The sequence below is a fragment of the Delphinus delphis genome, chromosome 21 (assembly GCF_949987515.2).
Source record: "Delphinus delphis chromosome 21, mDelDel1.2, whole genome shotgun sequence".
NCBI classification, from domain to species: Eukaryota; Metazoa; Chordata; class Mammalia; order Artiodactyla; family Delphinidae; genus Delphinus; species Delphinus delphis.
In genome coordinates this window covers 1,182,327-1,203,231 of record NC_082703.1, presented here as the reverse complement: position 1 = coordinate 1,203,231, position 20,905 = coordinate 1,182,327, and the positions used below count along the sequence as shown (strand labels likewise).

At 36.0% G+C, this 20,905-nt stretch overlaps 1 protein-coding gene across 10 annotated transcripts in view; it reads left to right on the top strand.

Annotated features, from left to right (window-relative positions):
• The window catches only part of PSD3 (pleckstrin and Sec7 domain containing 3), a 570,605-nt gene that overhangs the window by 263,384 nt on the left and 286,316 nt on the right, over positions 1-20,905 (top strand). For all 10 annotated transcript variants that reach the window (XR_009517869.1, XM_060001190.1, XM_060001192.1 and 7 more), the window contains 4 exons: positions 563-757; positions 863-943; positions 2,906-3,018; positions 5,566-5,624. Coding sequence is in view for 9 of the 10 variants with exons in the window: in XM_060001190.1 (XP_059857173.1) it covers positions 563-757; positions 863-943; positions 2,906-3,018; positions 5,566-5,624 (448 nt within the window). In the remaining variant the exon portion in view is untranslated. The remainder of the gene's footprint in view (positions 1-562; positions 758-862; positions 944-2,905; positions 3,019-5,565; positions 5,625-20,905) is intronic.

The following is a 20,905-nucleotide window of genomic DNA, read 5'->3' as shown; positions in this document are numbered from 1 at the left end:
TTCTGTGAGGCCAGATTTTCTTAATGCTTTCAACCAAAATGATGTATTATTACTGAGTGAATGTAGAAATGGCTGTGAGAATCCAGCTGTCTTCTAGTGTGCCAGGCATTAAAGAAATTTGTAAAAGATGTAAATCACTGTTGCTTGTCTCATTAAATATTATGTTATTGTTTTGGAAAATATAGTTCTTTTTAATAAAAATGTATTATTTATATTCATGAAAAAAATTTTCTGTTTTAATTACTCATGCAGTGAATATCACTAGATATAACCTACATACATAGAGGTCTTTGGAGTTCTCTATACTTTCAAGAATATAAACGTCCTGAGACCAAAAGGTTTGAGAACTGCTCATCTAGGTTTAAGTAATCACTTCTCTAGTATGTTAAAATATAGCAACTGAAAATATTTTTATGAATAATTAAGCATAAGATGCTATCATTTAAAATAGTTTTTTCATTTGTTCTACAATATTGTGATAATTTCATCAGCTACTTTCCTTTTTGCCACACAAGAACAATCTTTTCTGTTCTTTTGTTTCCTTCTTTATCAATTCTCACAGCAATGCTGGGATGAAAACAACACTGCTAGAGGCTCATTCTGAAATGGGGAGTACTGAAATTCTGGAAAAGGAAACCTCAGGAAGTCTCAGTAATGGTACCAGCAGCAACGTAGAAGCAGCCAAAAGGTTGGCCAAACGTCTTTATCAACTAGACAGATTCAAAAGATCGGATGTGGCAAAGCACCTAGGCAAGAAGTATGTCCCATTCCAAGGATGGTGTCTGAGTGTATCCTTGTAGGGGTATGTGTGTGTTCTGATGGCTTCAATTTTAATAACCAAGTCTATTCTGTTTTCTTATAGCAATGAATTTAGCAAACTAGTTGCGGAAGAATATTTGAAGTTTTTTGATTTTACAGGAATGACACTGGATCAGTCTCTCAGGTATGATTAAACATCACTTCTGTTCTTCTTTGCTTCTAAATAATTAATTCTGAGAAGAGAAAATAATGTGCTGAAGCTAAAATCTGATTTTTATTTTTTTAAACCCACAGTTACTTTGTGATCTTAGCTCAGATTGTATTACAGATATTAAACATGGTGGAAAGTGGGAAAAGTGTATTGTTTTTATGAAATCACACATGAATTCATATCCTGCACCAAATAGACGACCTAGTAAAGAATGGTGGCAAAGTAAGTCTTGGAGAAATGGAATCTGTGGGAATCTGGTTTTTGAATGCCTTAAAAAGGCACAGTTTACAGACTGTAGAATTAGATTTTCCCTAATCATTTTTTACAATAGCCAAATAGCCCTTTAAGACAGTACTTTGGAATTAACTAATGAATGGGATAAAAATGAATATCAACATAATAATCAGCAGAAAGTATCTGTAAAACTGTTTCAGACAGTAGCACTTTTTGCTGATCTGTTCAAGTGAAGGTGTTGGAAACACACTGACCCTCATGTCTCACACGATACCATAGTATAAATTTCTAAGTGCAGCTGAAGGTAAAACCCAGTAAGCATTTAATCTTATAAACTTTATAACGTGTCACAGCCTGGAGGAATTCTGAGATCATCTTGTGTAATGCTCTAGTGTTACAAATCAGGAAACTGAGGCCTGGGAGGTGAAGGGAGGATGTTCCGTTAGAATGCACAGCAGTGAGTTAGTCTCTGGCTCTTTGCGTGAATCAAGGGTACTCATAGGTTTGTCAATGAAAACAGGTAAGGGTGGGGGAGGGATCTGTATTTTTGCTTTACTCTCTCATATGGTTTATAAAAAAAAGTTAAGAAAAATTAAAGTTAGATCAACATAATTTAGATTAACTACAGATAAGGAAGACAGCAACACTTTCATCATTGAAATATGTTTTATTGTATGTTTCTTTCAAAAGTAAGATTTCTTAGGGCATTTTAAATGATTTTTTCCTTCCCATCTCATGTTTAGGTAAATGCATCTACTTTGTCAAGTGAGGGTCCTGGATACATCTATAATAGACAGTACTCTCAGTGACTCTGATCTAGATTGGTATTCCTAATTTAAGAAATAAATTAGGGTTTTATTTTCCAGTTTCTTCCTCATGTAGCAAGTTAATAATATATGGTGGTGATAATAGGCAAAATAAAATTAACAGAAATCTACTGTGCTAATGGAAAACTGATGAATTCCTAAAAGTGCTAACAAAAGTTCAAGATGAAAAAAAAAATAACATGGAACTGAGTGAACTGACGAGGATCATTATAATTTTTGCAACTTTCTGTTTGAATAATAATAATAAAGAAATCTACTGTGCATAAGACAATATAATTGTAATTTTAATAGTGGGTCGGTGGTGATTACAGTCAAGTAACAAAATGACAAAAACCTGTGATCTTTGTCAAGCTTTAAAACATAGTCTACAGGGGACTTCCCTGGCGGTTCAGTGGTTAAGACTCCGCACTGCCAGTGCAGGGGGCGTGGGTTTGATCCCTGGTTGGGGAGCTAAGATCCACATGCCGCGTGGCATGGCCAAAAAATTAAAAAAAAAAAAAAAAGTTTAAAACATAGCCTACATGGTTATGCATCCAGACTTGTGTTCTTTAGTTTTTATCTGACTGATCTTTTAAAATGGCTACTTGACACTTAACATATGTGGAAATCATCCACCTTCCCAAGGCTTTTTTTGATGTATTGGCCACCATGTTATTGCTCTGTCATCTTTTATATTGACAGTTCCTATAATATAAACATCAATATAAATTTATATTGAATGGCCATCTAGTAAGTGATTTTTTAAAAATATAGAATATCTTACTTTGTATTGTTAATTTCTTATGTTTAAATGAATTAACTTTTAACTGTCAAACAGAGAGAGTATGGTAACATTTTCTAAAAATTCACCTTTTCCCCCTTAATTCTTTTTTAGGTATTTCTTTAAAGCATTTTCTCTTGTGGGAGAAACCCAAGAACGAGAGAGAATTTTAGTACACTTCTCCAATAGATATTTTTATTGTAACCCAGATACCATTGCTTCACAAGGTAATCTGATGGAAATGCTTGAATTTCTTTCTTATAACAAGGGCTATTTTCCTCAATGTGTGAAGGTTACATTTTATTACGGAAAATATGGAAACTTATGCAGAAGAAAATGAAAATCACCTAGTTATCTCTAATTACCTAGAGATAACTGTTACTAACAGTTTGATTTACTTCCTTCTAGTCTATTTGTACAATATTTTATGTCAAATTGGAATCATTACAGAGTTTTGTTTCCTACTGTCTTTCCCTTTCATTGTGAGCATTTTCTCATGTTATCAAATATTCTTTAAAAGCCATGATGTTTAATGACTGCATGATATTCTTTACTCTTGTTTTAGTTACTTTTACTCCATTTTCCAGTTCCATAGTATGACAGTATACTTTCTTTAAATTGCTCATGGTTTGTCACTGAGATTTTATGTCAGTGTACATTGTAATAAGTGAAATGCTAGTTTTCTTCTTTCTCCTTCCTATACACCTGATCTCTAAGCTTCTTGATGAAGGGCATGTATAGTTTTATGGTTAGTTTTGGAAACATCTGCAAATCTCACTGGAGGTTGTGGTGTGTCTCTGGTGCTTTTTTTGGACATTCATTATTACAGCACTGACCACTGACTCTGGTTTATGATTTTAATGGTCTATATTTGTATTTACTATTTTAAAAAGCAACTTTAAACTATTTAATTTTTGATATACCTTATGAAGATAGGTCATTTCTCCGTTTCAATTCTTATAATAAAGCAAAGTTTTCAGGGTTTGAAGTCAAGCATTTTCACTTACAATTGGAGTATCTTTCATAAACTTACAAGTTCTGGAATAAATCACTGAGACTAGATGCACTAGAAATTATAATTATCTCTTAGCTTCCGTATTGCCAATTAACATTGTGTCAGTGTACTTTATATTGACTAAAGTGATTGCTCCTGCTGCCTCTGCCCTGAAGGCTGTAGCTAAATTAACTGATTGTTAAAGTCACATTCCTATCCGTAAAATAGGAACTGTCTTTATTCCTTTGACTATATGTAGACCATTTATTCACTGTCTGTATCACTGTCGGCCTTGACTGGAGAAAGAAAGGTATAGAAGTGGATTGTTTTTATTAGAACCTTCTTCAAATCTAAGAAGACACTGACATTACTAAGTGAAACAAGGGCTACGGATTTGTGTACTCAATTGGCTGTTGATAAGGATATTTGAGAGTTAGCTGCTGAGTTTTAGAAATACATTCAAGAATTTGTTTTATATGTATTTAGAATACTGGAATACATACACTTTTAAGCATTTAGTAGCATCTACTTAGAGGTAGTCCACTTAGAGAAATCACCTACTCAGAGGCATAGTTTGGAAGGTAAGCTATCTTTAATTCATGAATTCAGTAGTGGGACAAGCTTTTTTGTACATTTAGTATAAATTAATAAGATTTTTCTGCATCTGCAACTGCTATTGTCTACTTTACTTGGATTGAGAATTGCAGGGAGAGAATAAGGAGAACTAATCCTAAGGTTTGGAAGTAAGAAGCTTAACTCTTAGTGCTTTTTCTTTTCCTTTGTAAAGTAAAAAGAGAAAGTGATGTTTCCATATAAGTGTGAAATGACTTTGCTGGTTTGGGTAACGTTTTTCCCCTAAATATTAATTTTAAATCTTCAGTGATTATTTCAGTATTTCACTTTTGTCTGATCCATAGCATCCTGGACCAGTCAACCTAAATGTTGCCTTTAAAGCATGGCAAGAAAAAGGATAACTATTTCTGTCTATATATTTTTAGCCAGAGAACTAATACCCGAAGAGTAAACATTGGAAGATGCAAATCTTGGTTTTCTTTAACTTTTGCTTCTTTCCTAATTCACTTTCTTCCCAGAAAATAAAAAAGTAACAGTATTAAATAATTTATTTTCATTTGTATATCTTATAGAAAATTGAGAAACTTTAAATAAAAAAGATAAAAATTATAATTTTACTATCAAGAGATAATAATCTCTTAATATTACATTATATATCATTCTAGATGTATTATATTTAAATAGAATCATACTGCATATAGTGTGTTTTTCATGTAATACTTTATTGTAAAATATCTTTCCATTTCAACATGTATACTTGGACCACATTTTTAATGACTTCAACATAACAGAATTGTGTTTTAGGTGGGTTATATTTACTCATTCCCCATTGTAAGCAGTCTTTCTTTAGGTATCCTTGTGTTTGGGGTAGCTCCTTATTTCATTAGTATAAAGCCCTAGAAGTAGGTTTGCTGTGTCAAAGGACACTGTTTCAAAGTTTTAGATATATACTATCGAATTGTCCTCCAGAGGTAGGAATAATTTACTTCATCACCAGTAGAGTCCAAATCTGTGCATTGAGATCATTTTAATAACTTTTTCTTTATCTATTTTGTGTTTCCCCAAATGAATATGATTAATTTTGCCTAGCCACAGTATTGCGTTTTCATAGGTTCTTAATTAAGCATAGGTATGCTATTTTAATGATACTGAGGAGTCCAATAGGAAATAGTGAATTAATGCTTTCTGTCCTTGTCTCTTTTGTTAGATGGAGTCCATTGCCTCACCTGTGCAATGATGCTTCTTAACACAGATCTCCATGGCCATGTAAGTGTAGGTGTGTGAAGAGCTGTCTTACAGAGCTCCAAAATATTTTGGGCTTATCTTTGCTTTTGTGTTTATCCTCTGCCTCCCTTTACCTCATTCTCTACATGGCAGGTAGGTAAACATAAACCTTTGGAAAAAGAAATAACTTATTCTACATGCTAGCACTGAACATAATTTTAAGTGAATTCCGTATGCCTACACGTCTGGAGTTGTTCTAGCTGTAATGTGTGTTCTTGTATCTTCTTTCTCCACTAGGTGGCAGAGACAGAGCTTTTACTTATGTTTTTTGTTTTTGTTTTGTTTTTTGGTTAGCTACTAGGGTTGATATAGAATAGTGGAAAGAGGATATAAGTTAGATCTGAAAGTGTCAACTATGTTTTCACTAAATATAGTAGTAAGTCTTAAAACTCAGACTTCTTTACACTCCTCAACTTACCTGGTCTCTTGCTAGTTGAAATATCAAGGTAATCTACTGTCTCATCTTCTATTTAAAGTATAGGATGAACTTACAGAATTTAGAATTATATGTAAACTTTCACCTTTCATAGAAGTGGAATTTTAGCATTTACTTGAACTGTTCATATTAGAGAAAATGTTTTAGTTAAATATAGATCAACATGTACTTAGCACAAAAATTATTTCATAGTCCCAGGTCCATTTATTTTGAAGAGAAAATCATGTTTCTTATAATTAAAGAGTCTAGATCATCCCTTGATTTGATATATGATTTATCTTCCAATTAAGAAACCACATTAAAAGAACTAAAACTTAGATATTGGTCCTAATTTGTTCTACTACTATTCCAAAAGGTCACACCTTATTTTAAACATGGTGCTCCTCTTTAAGAGAGGCAAAATGGAGCTGTATGGGGTCATTAAGATGGACTGAGGGGGGGGAAGAACGGTTCTACTGTCAAGAAAGTGAAGGAGAAGATACAGTGATAGAATCATAATTTCAACATCGTCTTCACAAATCTCACAATACTCAACTAGGAAATTCCTTCTGCAGTTTGCAGGAGGTGAATTTAGAACACGTTAGTGACTTGAAGGCATATGTAACTTGTGTCCTGAGATTATATAGACTGAAAATGTAGATGTTCTCAGGGGACATTCGTGGATAATATGTCTTGTGGAAATGAAGGTACTGGGATTCCCACAGTGTGAGCCTTGAAATGAGTGTTAGAGTCTAATATTCATTCAACTTGATATGGGGATGACCAATCAGTGTACTGTCCTAACCTCTGTTTTCCTGTTAACAGTGAAGCACGTTTTCATTGCTTTCTTTTCTGTTCATCTTGTGATAACAGCTGCAACTCTGTCCCCTTCTTTTCCTCCCACTCAATTTCTTAACCTAACTATCAGCTGAAGGAAACACTTTTGATTATGCTTGTCCACATACAAACATTAATCCAAGCCAATGCGTCCCAGCATGAGGAATCTTCTTCACATTGGATATCTTGAGGTCCCATCCACATATGATAGTTGTGCATTTACTCTCTTTTGACTGAGAAAATGTATAATAATGAAAAAGAGAATCCAGTAATAGTTCGATTCTTATTTAAAGGTTAGGGATGTCATAGTACTTCTATGGAAGTTGCTAGATTTGTGGGGATTTATTTCTATTAAAAGCTGGATTGCTTTTTAAAAAGCTAATATTGCTTTAATAATACTTTCAAATAAGCATGTGTCTTATTAATCACAATAATTTCAAGTATAGCAGTAAGTAAAGGTGTGAAGTTTGTTATTTATTCAGATAACTCCGCATGCTTGATGTCCAGACAAGCCATGGGCACCCCAGGGCCTCTTGTACACAGGTTCAGAACCACAGATCTTGGATTTGCTTTTGTCTTCCACACTTGAGGAATTGAAAGGAGATTAAATGATGCGTCGCACTTCTTTTTGGCAACTAGGATATAAGAGACAGTTTATATAAATGAACAGTTTAATATTATCTTGATTTATGCCAATCGTACATAATAACAACTGGCTACAGTGGCAGAATTACATATGAGGGAGAAAATTATGAATGCAAGTAAATCTCTCTGTATCGCCTTCAAAATCATGTTGTTATTGATTATTAGTTCTTAGGTTTGTTTTTAAAAATGTGTGCTACATACTTCAGATTGTCTGTTGTTTAAGTTTTGTATATTAGACTTTTTTATTCTTATATACAGTGCATGCTGTTTCAAGTCTGTTGAAAGTATACTAGCTATCATAAAAACTAACTGTGTGAAAATGTGTTTCTCTTCTTTTCCTCCTCTGGATTCATTTAAAAAATAAATTTTCCTTCTAGGTGGTAAGTTTTTAATTCATAATTCTGGATATAACTTCTCTTGCATTATGATTGCCTGAATTATGTTACAGTGTCTGACTTATTGCAAGTGAATCATTCATGAAGAGTATACAGTGAATTATTTCTAGCATCTTCCCCTTTTCACCTTCTCCTTATGCTGTGCTGCCTAGGTCATCCCCTCTCATTACTTAGTCCAAAGCCAGAGTAATCCTCTTGGGAAATGAACCAATAAACCACTTCCCTTTTCTTCCCTACCATTGTGTCATAATAGCAGTACAACAGCATGACATTTCTAAGAAGTGCTGAGACAAGCTCATCCCTTCCTCATGCTTTCAGTGGGGGAGGTATAACCTGGGAGGTTCACTTCTTACAGCTGTTCTTTGTGAATCTTCCTGTGCTTAGGAATGATGTGTTGAAAATGCACTGGAATGGGCCTTTGTTCTTCCTGCTAATCTTAGTAATAGAATGGTAGAAGGTATACTAATATAGTGAGTCTAATACAGTGTCATATGTTGGAATGTCTTTCTAGCTTCCTTTTTTCTAATTTATTCTGTCGTTAAAGAAACACTTGTAGGGCTTCCCTGGTGGTGCAGTGGTTGAGAGTCCGCCTGCCGATGCAGGGGACGCGGGTTTGTGCCCCTGTCTGGGAAGATCCCACATGCCGCGGAGCGGCTGGGCCCGTGAGCCATGGCCGCTGAGCCTGCGTGTCCGGAGCCTGTGCTCCGCAATGGGAGAGGCCACAACAGTGAGAGGCCCGCAAACCGAAAAAAAAAAAAAAAAAAAAAAAGAAACACTTGTAGCATGTACACTCCATTCCAAGTTCCCTGCCATCTGGGTAAGGATCAGAGGCCATATCTCACTCTGGTAGGGCTGGTGAGGCTAACCTCCCTTAGGTTAACTGCAGAGGTGGTGGTAGGTAACTAAGGTGCTGTGGTGGAAAAGCACTGGGGTTCTCTTAATTACACACCCTTCACTAAGTGGGCTCAGATGTTTTAGTCATTTTACTGGAGCTAAGAATGGTGATTCCCTTCTGAACTTACTTTAAAAAATACGAATGATTTATCATTAGTTATCATTATTTTAGCAATAGTATGGACTTGCTTTTACTTTTCTGCAAGTGGTTTACTCAGATTAAATAAGTATTTTATAATTGTGGTCACATTTGCTAAGTGATCTCTTATTTTTAAAATGCCTCTTCATATCTGAAATCTATATGTAAGTTAGACTTTTGCGCATACAGATCAATATCTATCAAAACAAACCCTAAGGTTTATTTTTCTCTTGCTATGTTGGAACTAAGGTGTATTGAATATTGTAACTATCAACAAGGAAAGAGTTGAAACTTTTTTTTAAAGCCTTGTATTTTATTGGAAAGGCATGAATAAAATGATTTATCATTTTAGAATAAACTCAAACCTGTTCCTTTTCTGGACTTATCTTCAGATGTGCTCTGTTAACTAAAAGTAGCTCTCTTGTACTTCAGTCCTAGTCGAGCTTCAGCCTCCTGAATCTGAGGCTGAGGCTGAAGACAGGTAGCAGGGCCAAGACAGTAGTCAGGAGCTTCTTACCAGGACTGGATCCTGAGATGGGAGGAAGTTTTAGAAATAGAACTGAGTTGCAGCAGAGACTGGGGTGGATAGGGGCACAGTAGTTGGCCAGTGTCACAGCTAAAAGTTGGAAGAGATCCACAAGATGGTGCTGCCCAGGTCAGGCCATGGTCAGAGGCAGTAGCCAGGGCATTATTTTAAGTCAAGATTTTGTGACAGAATCTACCCTTTAACACTGAGGCCTGGGATTTTTAGCAGCAGTTTTATCTGAGGTGTGTCTCCGCTTTCTAGCATTGACAGAGCCAGCCCACCCTGTGCATGGGGTGTAGTGTGTAGGGTGTGGTTTCTCTGGAGTGGTGGCTTCCTGTCTCGGGCTGGGCATCCTGCAGATGCTCTGTCCTTGGGATACTTGGCATGCATCATCTTCAGTAGTCTGGCTTTGTTGTGTGAGGCAGGACCTTACCGGCTCTTTTTGGTGTTGGGTTATAGGTTGGATAAGGGGTAAAACCAAGGCAAGTATACCATACTGGTAGGGGGAAGAAAGAAGTCAAGGAATAAAGTATAGGTTTTGTAACAGAATAATGTTAAGAAGGTGTGTGTAGTGTGTAGTTCAGTTTGAGATAGGTCATAGGAATTCATTATTTTTCAATCTGTAAACTGCATTGATAATTGTGAGTTTCTAATTCGTAGATTGGCTTTCTAGGATCCTAGAATTTTGAATGGTGGGTAAAATATTTGGTTTATTATCAGAAGTGGAAAATGCCTGTTGTAAGAATTGTGATTAAAGACTTCTAATGCTTTTACTTTTCATATTGTGCTATCTTATATTTCCACCCTTAAAAGCAGCACAGATCTCCATGAGGTTGCTAGGGATTATTTAATAACTAAGGGATTCTCTGTGGGTTTAATAACTCAGGGATTCTCTGTGGGTTTCTGCGGCCGTCATCATTGTAACTGGCATCCGCTGTGAGTGCGTTTTGCTTCTGCTGTCCCTCTCTCCTGCAGAGCTGTCTTCTCTGTGGACTCCTCTTCGAGTCCATGCTACCCCATTTCCTCAGTGTCCTCTTCCAGGAGAGCCAGCCCTGGCTCTGAATTCTTTTTCTATCTGATTTCCAGCTGTGGGTGGTATTTATTTCCATAAGCCTCCTTCCCTTGGAGTCCTCTTTTCCACCTCCCTGATGTGGAGTCTTTCTTTCACCTCGTGGGGGCTCCCCAGCCACAGTGACTCCACCAGACTCTCATCACTGTCAAATTGGCAACTGCTGAGATTTTAATAGGAATCCTTATTTAAGCATGTCAGAATTAATCATGCACTGGTGGATTTTCTTGGCTTCCAGGACTCCTCAAAATGAAAGCCTTCCTTTACTTTTTTTCTTTCCTCCATTCCTTTCTCCCTGCCCTTACCCCCTTCTCTTTCTTTTTTCACCTTTTTTTTTTTTTGGTAGTTTTACTTTTCTTAGAATCAGTTCATACTTATAAAATACAACAAGGATAGCTTTTATCAGTTGAGTCAGTGGGGCTCATTTAGGGGCCTCGGATTATCTCATTGATACATTATTCAGAAACTTCATCCCTTCTCTTTCTTACCATTATGAGCTTCTCACATTTGCACTGCTCATTTGTAGATGGTGATAAAGGAAAGCAGATGAAACTCTGTTAAGTCAGGTTTTGCTCTTTCTTCCTGCAAATAGTTTGGGGAGGGAGGGGGAAATGAGGATGAGGAAGGTGACTGAAACCTCTGACCTCTAATACCATTATTTTCTTTAATGCCTGTCTAGACAATCAAGTTAGAAGTAGAGATTAGTCTTTGTAATTTGATAATGAGGGCAGTCTTTCCTTTATCTTCTCAAATTTTAGAGAAACTACTTCCTATGAAGCAGTGATAGAAGATGCTACTAAATACTTCTCAATGTTCTCAGGATTCCTTTACACTCTTAAAATATTTTGAGGACCACCAAAAAGCTTTTACTTATATCTGATTTACCATATTAGAAACTAAAATGGATAATTTAAACATTTTATTAAATTATTTAAAATAGTATTAATGAGGGCTTCCCTGGTGGCGCTGTGGTTGAGAGTCCGCCTGCTGATTCAGGGGACACAGGTTCATGCCCCGGTTTGGGAAGATCCCACATGCTGCGCAGCGGCTGGCCCTGTGAGCCATGGCCGCTGAGCCTGCGTGTCCGGAGCCTGTGCTCTGCAACGGGAGAGGCCACAACAGTGAGAGGCCCGAGTACCACAAAAAAAAAAAATAGTATTAAGAAGCCAATTAAATGAATAACATATTTTTTATGAACAATAATTATACTTAAACAAAATTTAGTGAAAAGAATAGCATTTAAAATTTTTTGCCAGTCTCTTTCATATTTGGTTTAATAGTAGACTGCTAGATTCTCTGCTTCTGCATTTTGTCTTTTGCAGTATATCACAAGTCATGTAGCTTCTAGAAAACTCCACTGTAACTTGTGAGAGACTGAAAAACGTTTTTATTATTATTATGAAAATAGGTTTGACCTCATGGACACCCTGAACAGGATCCCTGAACCACACTTTGAGAAGCACTGTGTTGTAACATTATTTTCAGTTACCATATATCTATTTTTTCTTTATGCCATTTCTGGCTCCTTTTTCAATGGCGATATGTTACACAAGTGGTAGGAAAAATCCCAGTAATACTTCAAATATATCTAAAAGTTGAACTTTTAACACTTACATTAGCCTTGTGTTTAGGGTTTATTAAAGAATACTTTGAATATTATAGCTATAGTTTCCTGGTTTGGAAATTTACAAAGGATCCTGCTTTGCCAACTAATCATGTATTCATGTATAATTTAAAAAATGGACACCTGAGGGCAGCAGAACACAATTAAGCTTATTTGATAGAGATGCATACAAAACAAAAGCAAAATAGGAGCTTTTAGCAGAGCTCCAGAAGTAAAGTAATTACCAGATCAGTAGTATGCTTTTTCAGCACTTACTGTAACATGTTGCAGGAGGTGGAGTTGTCATGTGGGAGGGTATGCCTGCTGTGTTTTAATATTTCAAGATTTATGAAGCCAGATTTTACCAATGGATCATGAGAGCTTTTAGTTTCTCTGAAAGCACGTTTTCCACAAAGTTTCCAGACTTTACACTATTAAAAATGAAAAATGTTAGGATTATTTTGCTCATTCTTCAACCTTTCCATCAGAGTATATGCTGTGGGCTGCTTCCTGGTGAATGTGCAATTGAGATAGCCACCCTATCAGCAGCTTCCCCTTAGGGCTGAGTGTGGGTCAGGTCTTGGCTGGAGCTTGGTAGAAGGTTCCATTCTCCTAGTTGTCAGGGAAGCATGCTCAAAGTAAAGACTTGGTCACACTTATGCTAAGCTTTAGATTATAGTTTGTGTGGTGTCTAAGTGACATTGTTAAGAATGAAACTCTTCTTCTTAACTTTCCTCCTTTGCTGTCAGTTACCACTAAAGTTGGGAGTTGATTATCTGCTGGGGTGGGAAAAAATGCCACAATTTTAACAAAGGGAAAACCTGAAATTAAGGCACAGAATACATCAGGACGCCTAATCTGCTTGCATGCCCACTTGTGGTTTGTCCTCAGTACCAGTGCCGCTCCTTTTCCTTTTCTCATAGACTGGGCCGGCAAAGTGTGACCCACAAGCATGGTCGCGCTGATTTTCCCAACTTTTATTGGAACACGGCCACACACATTTGCAAACTAAAATGACAATGTTCAGTAGTCACAGGGACCTTATGGCCTGTGAAGCCTAAAATATTTCTTATCTGGTCCTTTACAGAAGTTTACAGAACTTGTCTCTTCCAGATTCTTGCCCCTTAGTGTATGAAACCTTCTATTCCCTCTCCCAAACATAGTAGGGTTATGTTGAGGATGATCTTTTTACCTAACGTTCTAAATGTGAAACGTGTCCGAGTTACGTTTTTCAGACATGATAAATTCATCAAAGAATTTCTCTCTAAAAGGAAACAAATGGATAAAAAAACTCTTTCTTTTGTAAGAAAATATATTTGTTAATGGCAGTATAATGATGTTGGGAGAATAGCCTTAAATTTGTTTGGGAATGTGAACCCCCAGTTTTGGGTTTTTTTTTTTAACTTTTTGATTAATGTTTTGTCTCATTAATAATGGTACCTTAATTGGCTAAGTAGTCAAGATTTGGGCCTCCCTGGTATTTTGGGATTTCAAATAGAATTCTTTTTGTGGCTTTTCCATTTTATATTTGGTTAAAAATGCCTCCTGATTTTAAAGATAATGATCTACAGATTTATACTTATTGAGCGCCTCAGATTTGATTGGAAATGGTGCATTGATTTCAAAGGATAATTTGTGTGCCTCTTAATGCATAAGGAGGCCTTTTCAAATCTCTATGCTTTATTCATTTAATGGGAAGGAATTCAGAATATAAGAAAGTTCTATGAAAACGCTGCCTTGGCATGCAACTGCCAGCGTTTGTTTCAGAGCAGGCCTACTATTTTCCAAAGTCATGATTCAATTTCAAAAGAAAACAGAATAGACTAGGAAGAAGAGGATAGAACCATGATACTGTATCTTTGATACCTATGAATTGTTGAGATACAAAATCAGTGATTAAAGTTCACTTTGTTCAGTGGACAGTATTTGTTTGAATAACAGTCTTTCAAATTAATTGATACAATTTGGTATAACAAGGAGAAAAAAAATGCAGGTCTCATAAGGACTGTTTCTTGATGATAAAGACTTCATTTTATTTATTTTTTATTTTATTTTTTGCGGTACGCGGGCCTCTCACTGTTGTGGCCTCTCCCGTTGCAGAGCACAGGCTCCAGACATGCAGGCTCAGCGGCCATGGCTCACGGGCCCAGCCGCTCCACGGCATGTGGGATCTTCCCGGACCAGGGCAGGAACTCGTGTTCCCTACATCGGCAGGCAGACTCTCAACCACTGTGCCACTAGGGAAGACCCATTTTATTTTTATTCCCTGATAAAAATGGTATAAAAACATGGGGAGTGTTTAAACACTGATGTCAGTAACACGCAAAATGGACTGACCTGACCCTTTGCTTTTGCTCCTAAACCTTACCTAGAAGAATTACCAGTGAGTCAGAGGAGGACAATAAATGGCAGATTTAAAGAGCCTCAACTAACCAAGTATTCCAGAAGTTGTTGGGCATCTTTGACCTATAGAAAGCCATGTATTTTGGTTATCTTTATTCCCTGCATTGGTCAGACAAATCAAGGCATATCTTTATTCCCTGCATTGGTCAGACAAATCAAGGCAAATTGTTCCAGTTGATTGCACCCAGAACACTACCTTACTGTGGAGGACCCAAAGTGTTTGAATTATCTTTTGTTGGTCTGACTTTACATACCCATTTCCCCCCCAATTGCTATTTTCCTAATTGCTGTTTCAAAGTCCATGTGAGTCAAATTGATATCTTTATACTAATATAGGCAATGTTTAGTCACTGTGAAAGTATACAAAAGGCAATACCAAACAAGCAAGTAAATGAAATAAAACTGAATTTAGAATGAGTGTGATTTTATAAACTAAAATAACACCAGGGACTTTACCATTATTTTTAAATGTTGTAAAACATAACAATTGTTAATTAAATGATGAAAGTTTTATTTACACCTTATAATAGAAATTCCTGGTGTCCTAAAGAAGCATTTTTGACTGAGTGATCTTTACACATACTGCTCATGAATCTTCCAAAAGAATTTGGAAAAAACTAGTAGCTTCTCATCCAGTTTAAAGTTGTCATCTAAATATTTTATTGTGTTAAGTAAATAAAGCTTATGAAAAGAGACAATTTTTGATGTGGATGTTAATTATTGATATTAAAAATTGTCTTTCATTAGGGTCTAAAGATCACAGGGAGAAATATTTCTAAATGACAGTACTTCTGAAAATCCGTTCCTCCAAAAAACAGTGAGAACACTAGCAAAAAATGACCAAAATAAACATTTTCAGAACTCTGGATATTAACCAGAATGCTTGTAACAATCTAAAGACTTTATTGGAGGAAAAAAATAAAACCCAGCTGAATTTCCATAAGAACAGAAAGCTTTGTGCTGTTTTCACTTATCCTGTTAACCATTCTCCTCTCCCCCGCTCCAGAGTAATCTTGAAAACCAATAGCCTCACAGTCACGGTAGCTTTGAAAACCGAAAGCCTAGCATCCACTGGAATGGGCAATTTGGAGTTCTCCTCAAAGTCCCATTCCCAGGGAATTGTCATTACGTGTATGTGACTTGTCTGGCAGTTCCCTGGAAAATCGTCACTTGCATAGCTTGTCTTTCTTTGATCTGACTCTGCACTCACTCACTGAAAGCAAACTTTTCCCCAGAGTATGTGGCAGTTGTTCAACACTGCTGCTGCCTGGGATGGTGGTAAACAAGAGGCTGACAAACAAGAGGCTGACCAAAAAACTCAAAAGGAAAAGCTGGGAAATAAGATATATAAAGGGGGCTTTGGTAAGCTCTGAATATATTTGGGAATCTGTGTCTACATGCCCAGGAAAAACTTGGGAAGGCCCTAAGTTCTCACTTCTTCTTGACTTTGAGATTTTGCACAAGCAGAAAGTGAAGCCTCAAACAGATTTGTGAACGACCTCCTGGAGCCTCAGCACATGCAGAACCCCACGGCACAGGCTGACTACTTCCTGATTCAGAGTGTTTAGGGAACCTCTGTCCAGTAATAGGTTGACTGCTGAGCTAACTGAGCAGAGACTTCAGTGGCCACACACAGCAAAGAATATAGACTTTACAGAATTAGTTCAGGAGAAGCAAGTAAACAGTGACATCAAAAGCTGGGGAGGGGAAGGAACCTGAATTACAGAGTGGCTGTATTATGTTATTTAAGATTTCTAGTTTTCAACAAATAATTTTGAGACAAAGAAATAGGAAAGTATGGCCCATACATAGTATGAATAACAGTCAATAGAAACTGCCTCTAGGAGAAGCCAGGTATTGGACATGAAAGATTAGAAAAATGGATTAAAAGCATCTAACTATGTCTACAAAAGACACACTTTAGATTCAGAGACAAGTAAGTTGAAAGTAAAAGAATGGAAAAAGTACTACTGGGCTAACAGTAATTGAAAGACAGGTGGACTGGCTCCATTAATATCAATAAAATGTATGTTAAGACCAGAACTGCTAGAGGCAAAGACAGACATTTTATAATGATAAAAGGGTCAGTCCACCAAGAGGATAAAACACTAATTCTAAGGTATAGGCACTTCGTAACACAGCCCTGAAATACATGGATAAAAAGCTAACAAGTGCAAGGGAGACTACGTACTCAGCACCAGAGCACCTACACATATAAAGCAAATACTAACAGAGCTAAAAGGTGAGAGAGTGATTCAGCTGACTCTTGAAACAACGTGGGAGCTGGGCCACCGACCCCTGCGCACAGCTGAAAGTCTGTGCGTAATGTTTAACTTCCCCGGAAGTTAACTACTAATAGCCTACTGTTGACCTGAAGCCTTACCAGTCAGTTAACACATATTTTGTATGTTGTATGTATTACATACTTTATTCTTACGATAAAGTAAGCTAGAGAAAAGAACATGTTATTAAGAAAATCATAAGGAGAAGAAAATACATTTACTGTACTGTAAGTTTATGAACTTAGTGGTATCAGTAAATGCAGTACAGCAAATGTATTTTCTCCTCCTTATGTTAAACTTATAATTATCATTAAGCTTATCACCTGTTTATAAGATGAATCCTCTGTCAGTACCTACATCAATATTATGTGGTACAAAATGCTATAGGTGTTACATGTATTAATAATGCCAGACATCAAAATGAAAAGATAATGTGGAAAAGAAATTCATATTTACTTACAGGTGTAATGATTCATGCATTGATAACAAAGAAGCAGCAATAAGATTGCTTCATGGTAGCCTAGCCTGTACACTAATGAATAACTTGTTATAAAATTTTTATGGCATACAGCATTATAGTCATTTATAATATAGTATTAGAAACATTGCTACATTAAAAAAAAAATCACTTCTCTGTGATGATAGGCTGTGAGCTATGTGGTTTGTCTGTGAGTTTTTTACAAATTGCTGCAAATCTCCAAAAAATTTTCCAGTGTATTTATTGAAAAAAATCCATGTGTAAGTGAACCCATGGAGCTCAAACTCATGTTGTTCAAGGGTCAGCTGTATAATACTACTTGGAGACCCCACTCTCACCAATGGATAGATCATCCAACAGAGAATCAAAAAGGAAATAGTGGATTTGAACAACACTATAGATCAATTTGATCTGACAGACATATATAGAATATTCCATTAAACAGTAGCATGATACATATATATTTTTAAGCACACATGAAACATTTTCTAGGATCATGTTATGCACAGAACAAGTCTCAACAAATTGAAGATGATAAAAATTATATCAGGTATCTTTTCAGACCACAAAAGTATGAAACTAGATATCCATTAATAGGAGGAAAGCTGGAAAATTCACAAACACATGGAAATTAAACAACATACTTCTGAGCAACCAATGGATCAAAGAAGAAATTGAAAAGGAATGAAAAAGTATCTTGAGACAAACAAAAATGGAAACACAACATACCAAAGTGTATGGGATAGAGCAAAAGCAGTTCTAAGAACAAACTATAGCTATAAGAAAATAGGAATATCTCAAACAATCTAACATTACACCTCAAGGAACTAGAAGAAGAACAAAGTAAGCCAAAGTTAGCAGAAGGAAATAATAAAGAGTAGAGCTAAGATAAGAGCAGAAATAAATGAAGTGAAAAATAGGAAAACAATAGAAAAGATTAATAATACTATGAGTTGGCTTTTTGAAACAAAATTCACAAACCTTTAGCTAGACTAACCAAGACAAAAAGAGGACTCAAATAAATAAAATTATAAACAAAAGAGGAGACATTACAACAGATAACACAGAAATACAAAGGATCATAAGAGACTACTGTGAACAATTATATGCCAATAAATTGGGCAACCTAGAAGAGAAATAAATTCTTAGAAACATATAACCTATCAAGACTGAATCAAAAATAAATAGAAAACCTGAACAGACCAATAATGTGTAAGGAGATTGAATCAACATCAAAAACCTCTCAACACAGAGAGGCCTAGTACCAGATGGTTTCACTGGTGAATTCAAATATTTAAAGAATAATTAATGCCAGTCCTTCTCAAACTCTTCCAAAAAATTCAAGAGGAGGAGGGACTCCTTCCAAACTCATTTTACAAGGCCAGCATTACCTTGGTACCCAAACCAGATAAAGACACTACAAGAAAATCACAAGACACTGATGAATATAAATGCAAAAATTCTCAACAAAATACTAGCAGACTGAATTCAGCAGTACATTATAAGGATCATACACCATGATCAAGTGCCTCATCCCTATGAGGCAAAAGTGTTTCAGCATACACAAATCAATAATCATTAATAGACTGAAAGGTTAAAAATCATACAGATCATCTCAATAGATACAGAAAAAGCATTTGACAAAATTCATTATCCTTTCATGACAAAAATTCTCAATAAATTGGGTATAGAAAAGTACCTCAACATAATAAAGCCCATACATGACAAGCCCACAGCTAACATCATACTCAGTGGTGAAATGTTGAAAGCTTTTCCTCTAAGGTCAGGAACAAAACAAGGGTTTCCATACTCCCCACTCCTATTCAGCTCAGTAATGGAAATCCTAGCCAGAGCAGTCAAGCAAAGAAAAGAAATAAAAAGCATCCAAATTGGAAAGGAAGAAGTAAAATTATTTCTTTTCTTAAATGATATAATCTTAAAGATAGAAAACCCTAAAGACTTCACACACAGAAAAAAAAACTGTTAGAATACAATATACAAAAATCAGTGTGTGTTTCTATACACTAAGGATGAATTCTCTGAAAAAGAAATAAAACAATCCCGGTCACAATGGCATCAAAAACAATAAAATACTTATGCATAAATTTAGCCAAAGAGATGAAAGATCTATATACTTAAAACTAAAAGACATTGAAGAAAGAAATTGAAGACACAAATGAGTGGAAAGATGTCCCATGTTCATGGTTGGAAGAATTAATATTGTTTAAATATCCATACTATGCACAGCCATCTATAGATTCAGTGCAGTCCCCATCAAAATTTTAATGGCATTTATTTTTTTTTTACAGAAATAGAACAAACAACCCTAAAATTTGTATGGAACCTCAAAAGACCCCAAATGGCCAACACAGTCTTGAGAAAGAACAACAAAGCCATATGCATCACACCTCCCAGATTTCAAATTATACTGCAAAGCTGTACTACTCAGAACAGTATGGTACTGGCATAAAAACAGACACATAGACCAATTGTACAGAATTAACATCCCAGAAATGAATCCACACATCTATATAATCAATTAATATTTGAAAAGGTAGCTAAGAATGCTCAGTGGTGTAAAGATAGTCTCTTCATTGAATGGTGTTGGGAAAACTGGATAACCACATGCTAAAGAATGAAACTGGACCCTTATATCACTCACAAAATTAGCTTGAAATGGATTTAAAGACTTGAACGTAAGACCTGAAGCTATAACACTCTTAGAAGAAAACATAGGCAGTAAGCTCTTTGACATTGGTCTTGGCAGTGGTTTTTTGACTCTGACACCAAAAGCAAAAGCAATAAAAACAAAAATTAATAAATGGGACAACATCAAACTTAAAACCTTTTGCACCGCAAAGGAAATCATCAACAAAAAGAATAGGCAACTTACGGAATGCGAGAAAGTATTTGTAAATTGTTTGTCTGCTAAGTGGTTAATGATCAAAATACATAAAGAGCTCATACAACTCACTAACAATAATCTGATTAAATGGGCAAAGAAACTGAATTTTTCCAAGGAAGATATACACATGGCCAACAGGTACATGAAAAGATGCTCATCATTATTAATCATCAGGGAAGCACAAATCAAAACCTCAGTGAGTTATTACCTCACAATGAGCTTTCTCTTCACACCTGTTAGAATGGCTGTTCTCAGAAAGACAGCAGTTAACAAGTGCTGACAAGGATATGGAGAAAAGGGAGCCCTTGTGTACTTCTGGTGGGAATGTAACTTGATACAAGCCATATATGGAAAACAGTATGGAGGTTTCTCATAATTAAAATAGAACTACCATATAATCCAGCAGTCCCAGTTCTCAGTATATAGTCAAAGGAAATGAAATCACCATCTCTAAAAGATACCCATGCTCCTCTGTTCACTGCAGCGTTATTTACAATACCAAGGCATGAAAACAACTTAAGTGTCCATCTACGGATGAATGGGTAAAGAAAATGTGAGATAGATAGGCAGGTAGGTAAGTAGATAGATACGCACACAATGAAATATTATTCAGCCATAAAATAGAAGGAAATCCTACTGTTTGTGACAACGTGGATGAACCTTGAGGGCATT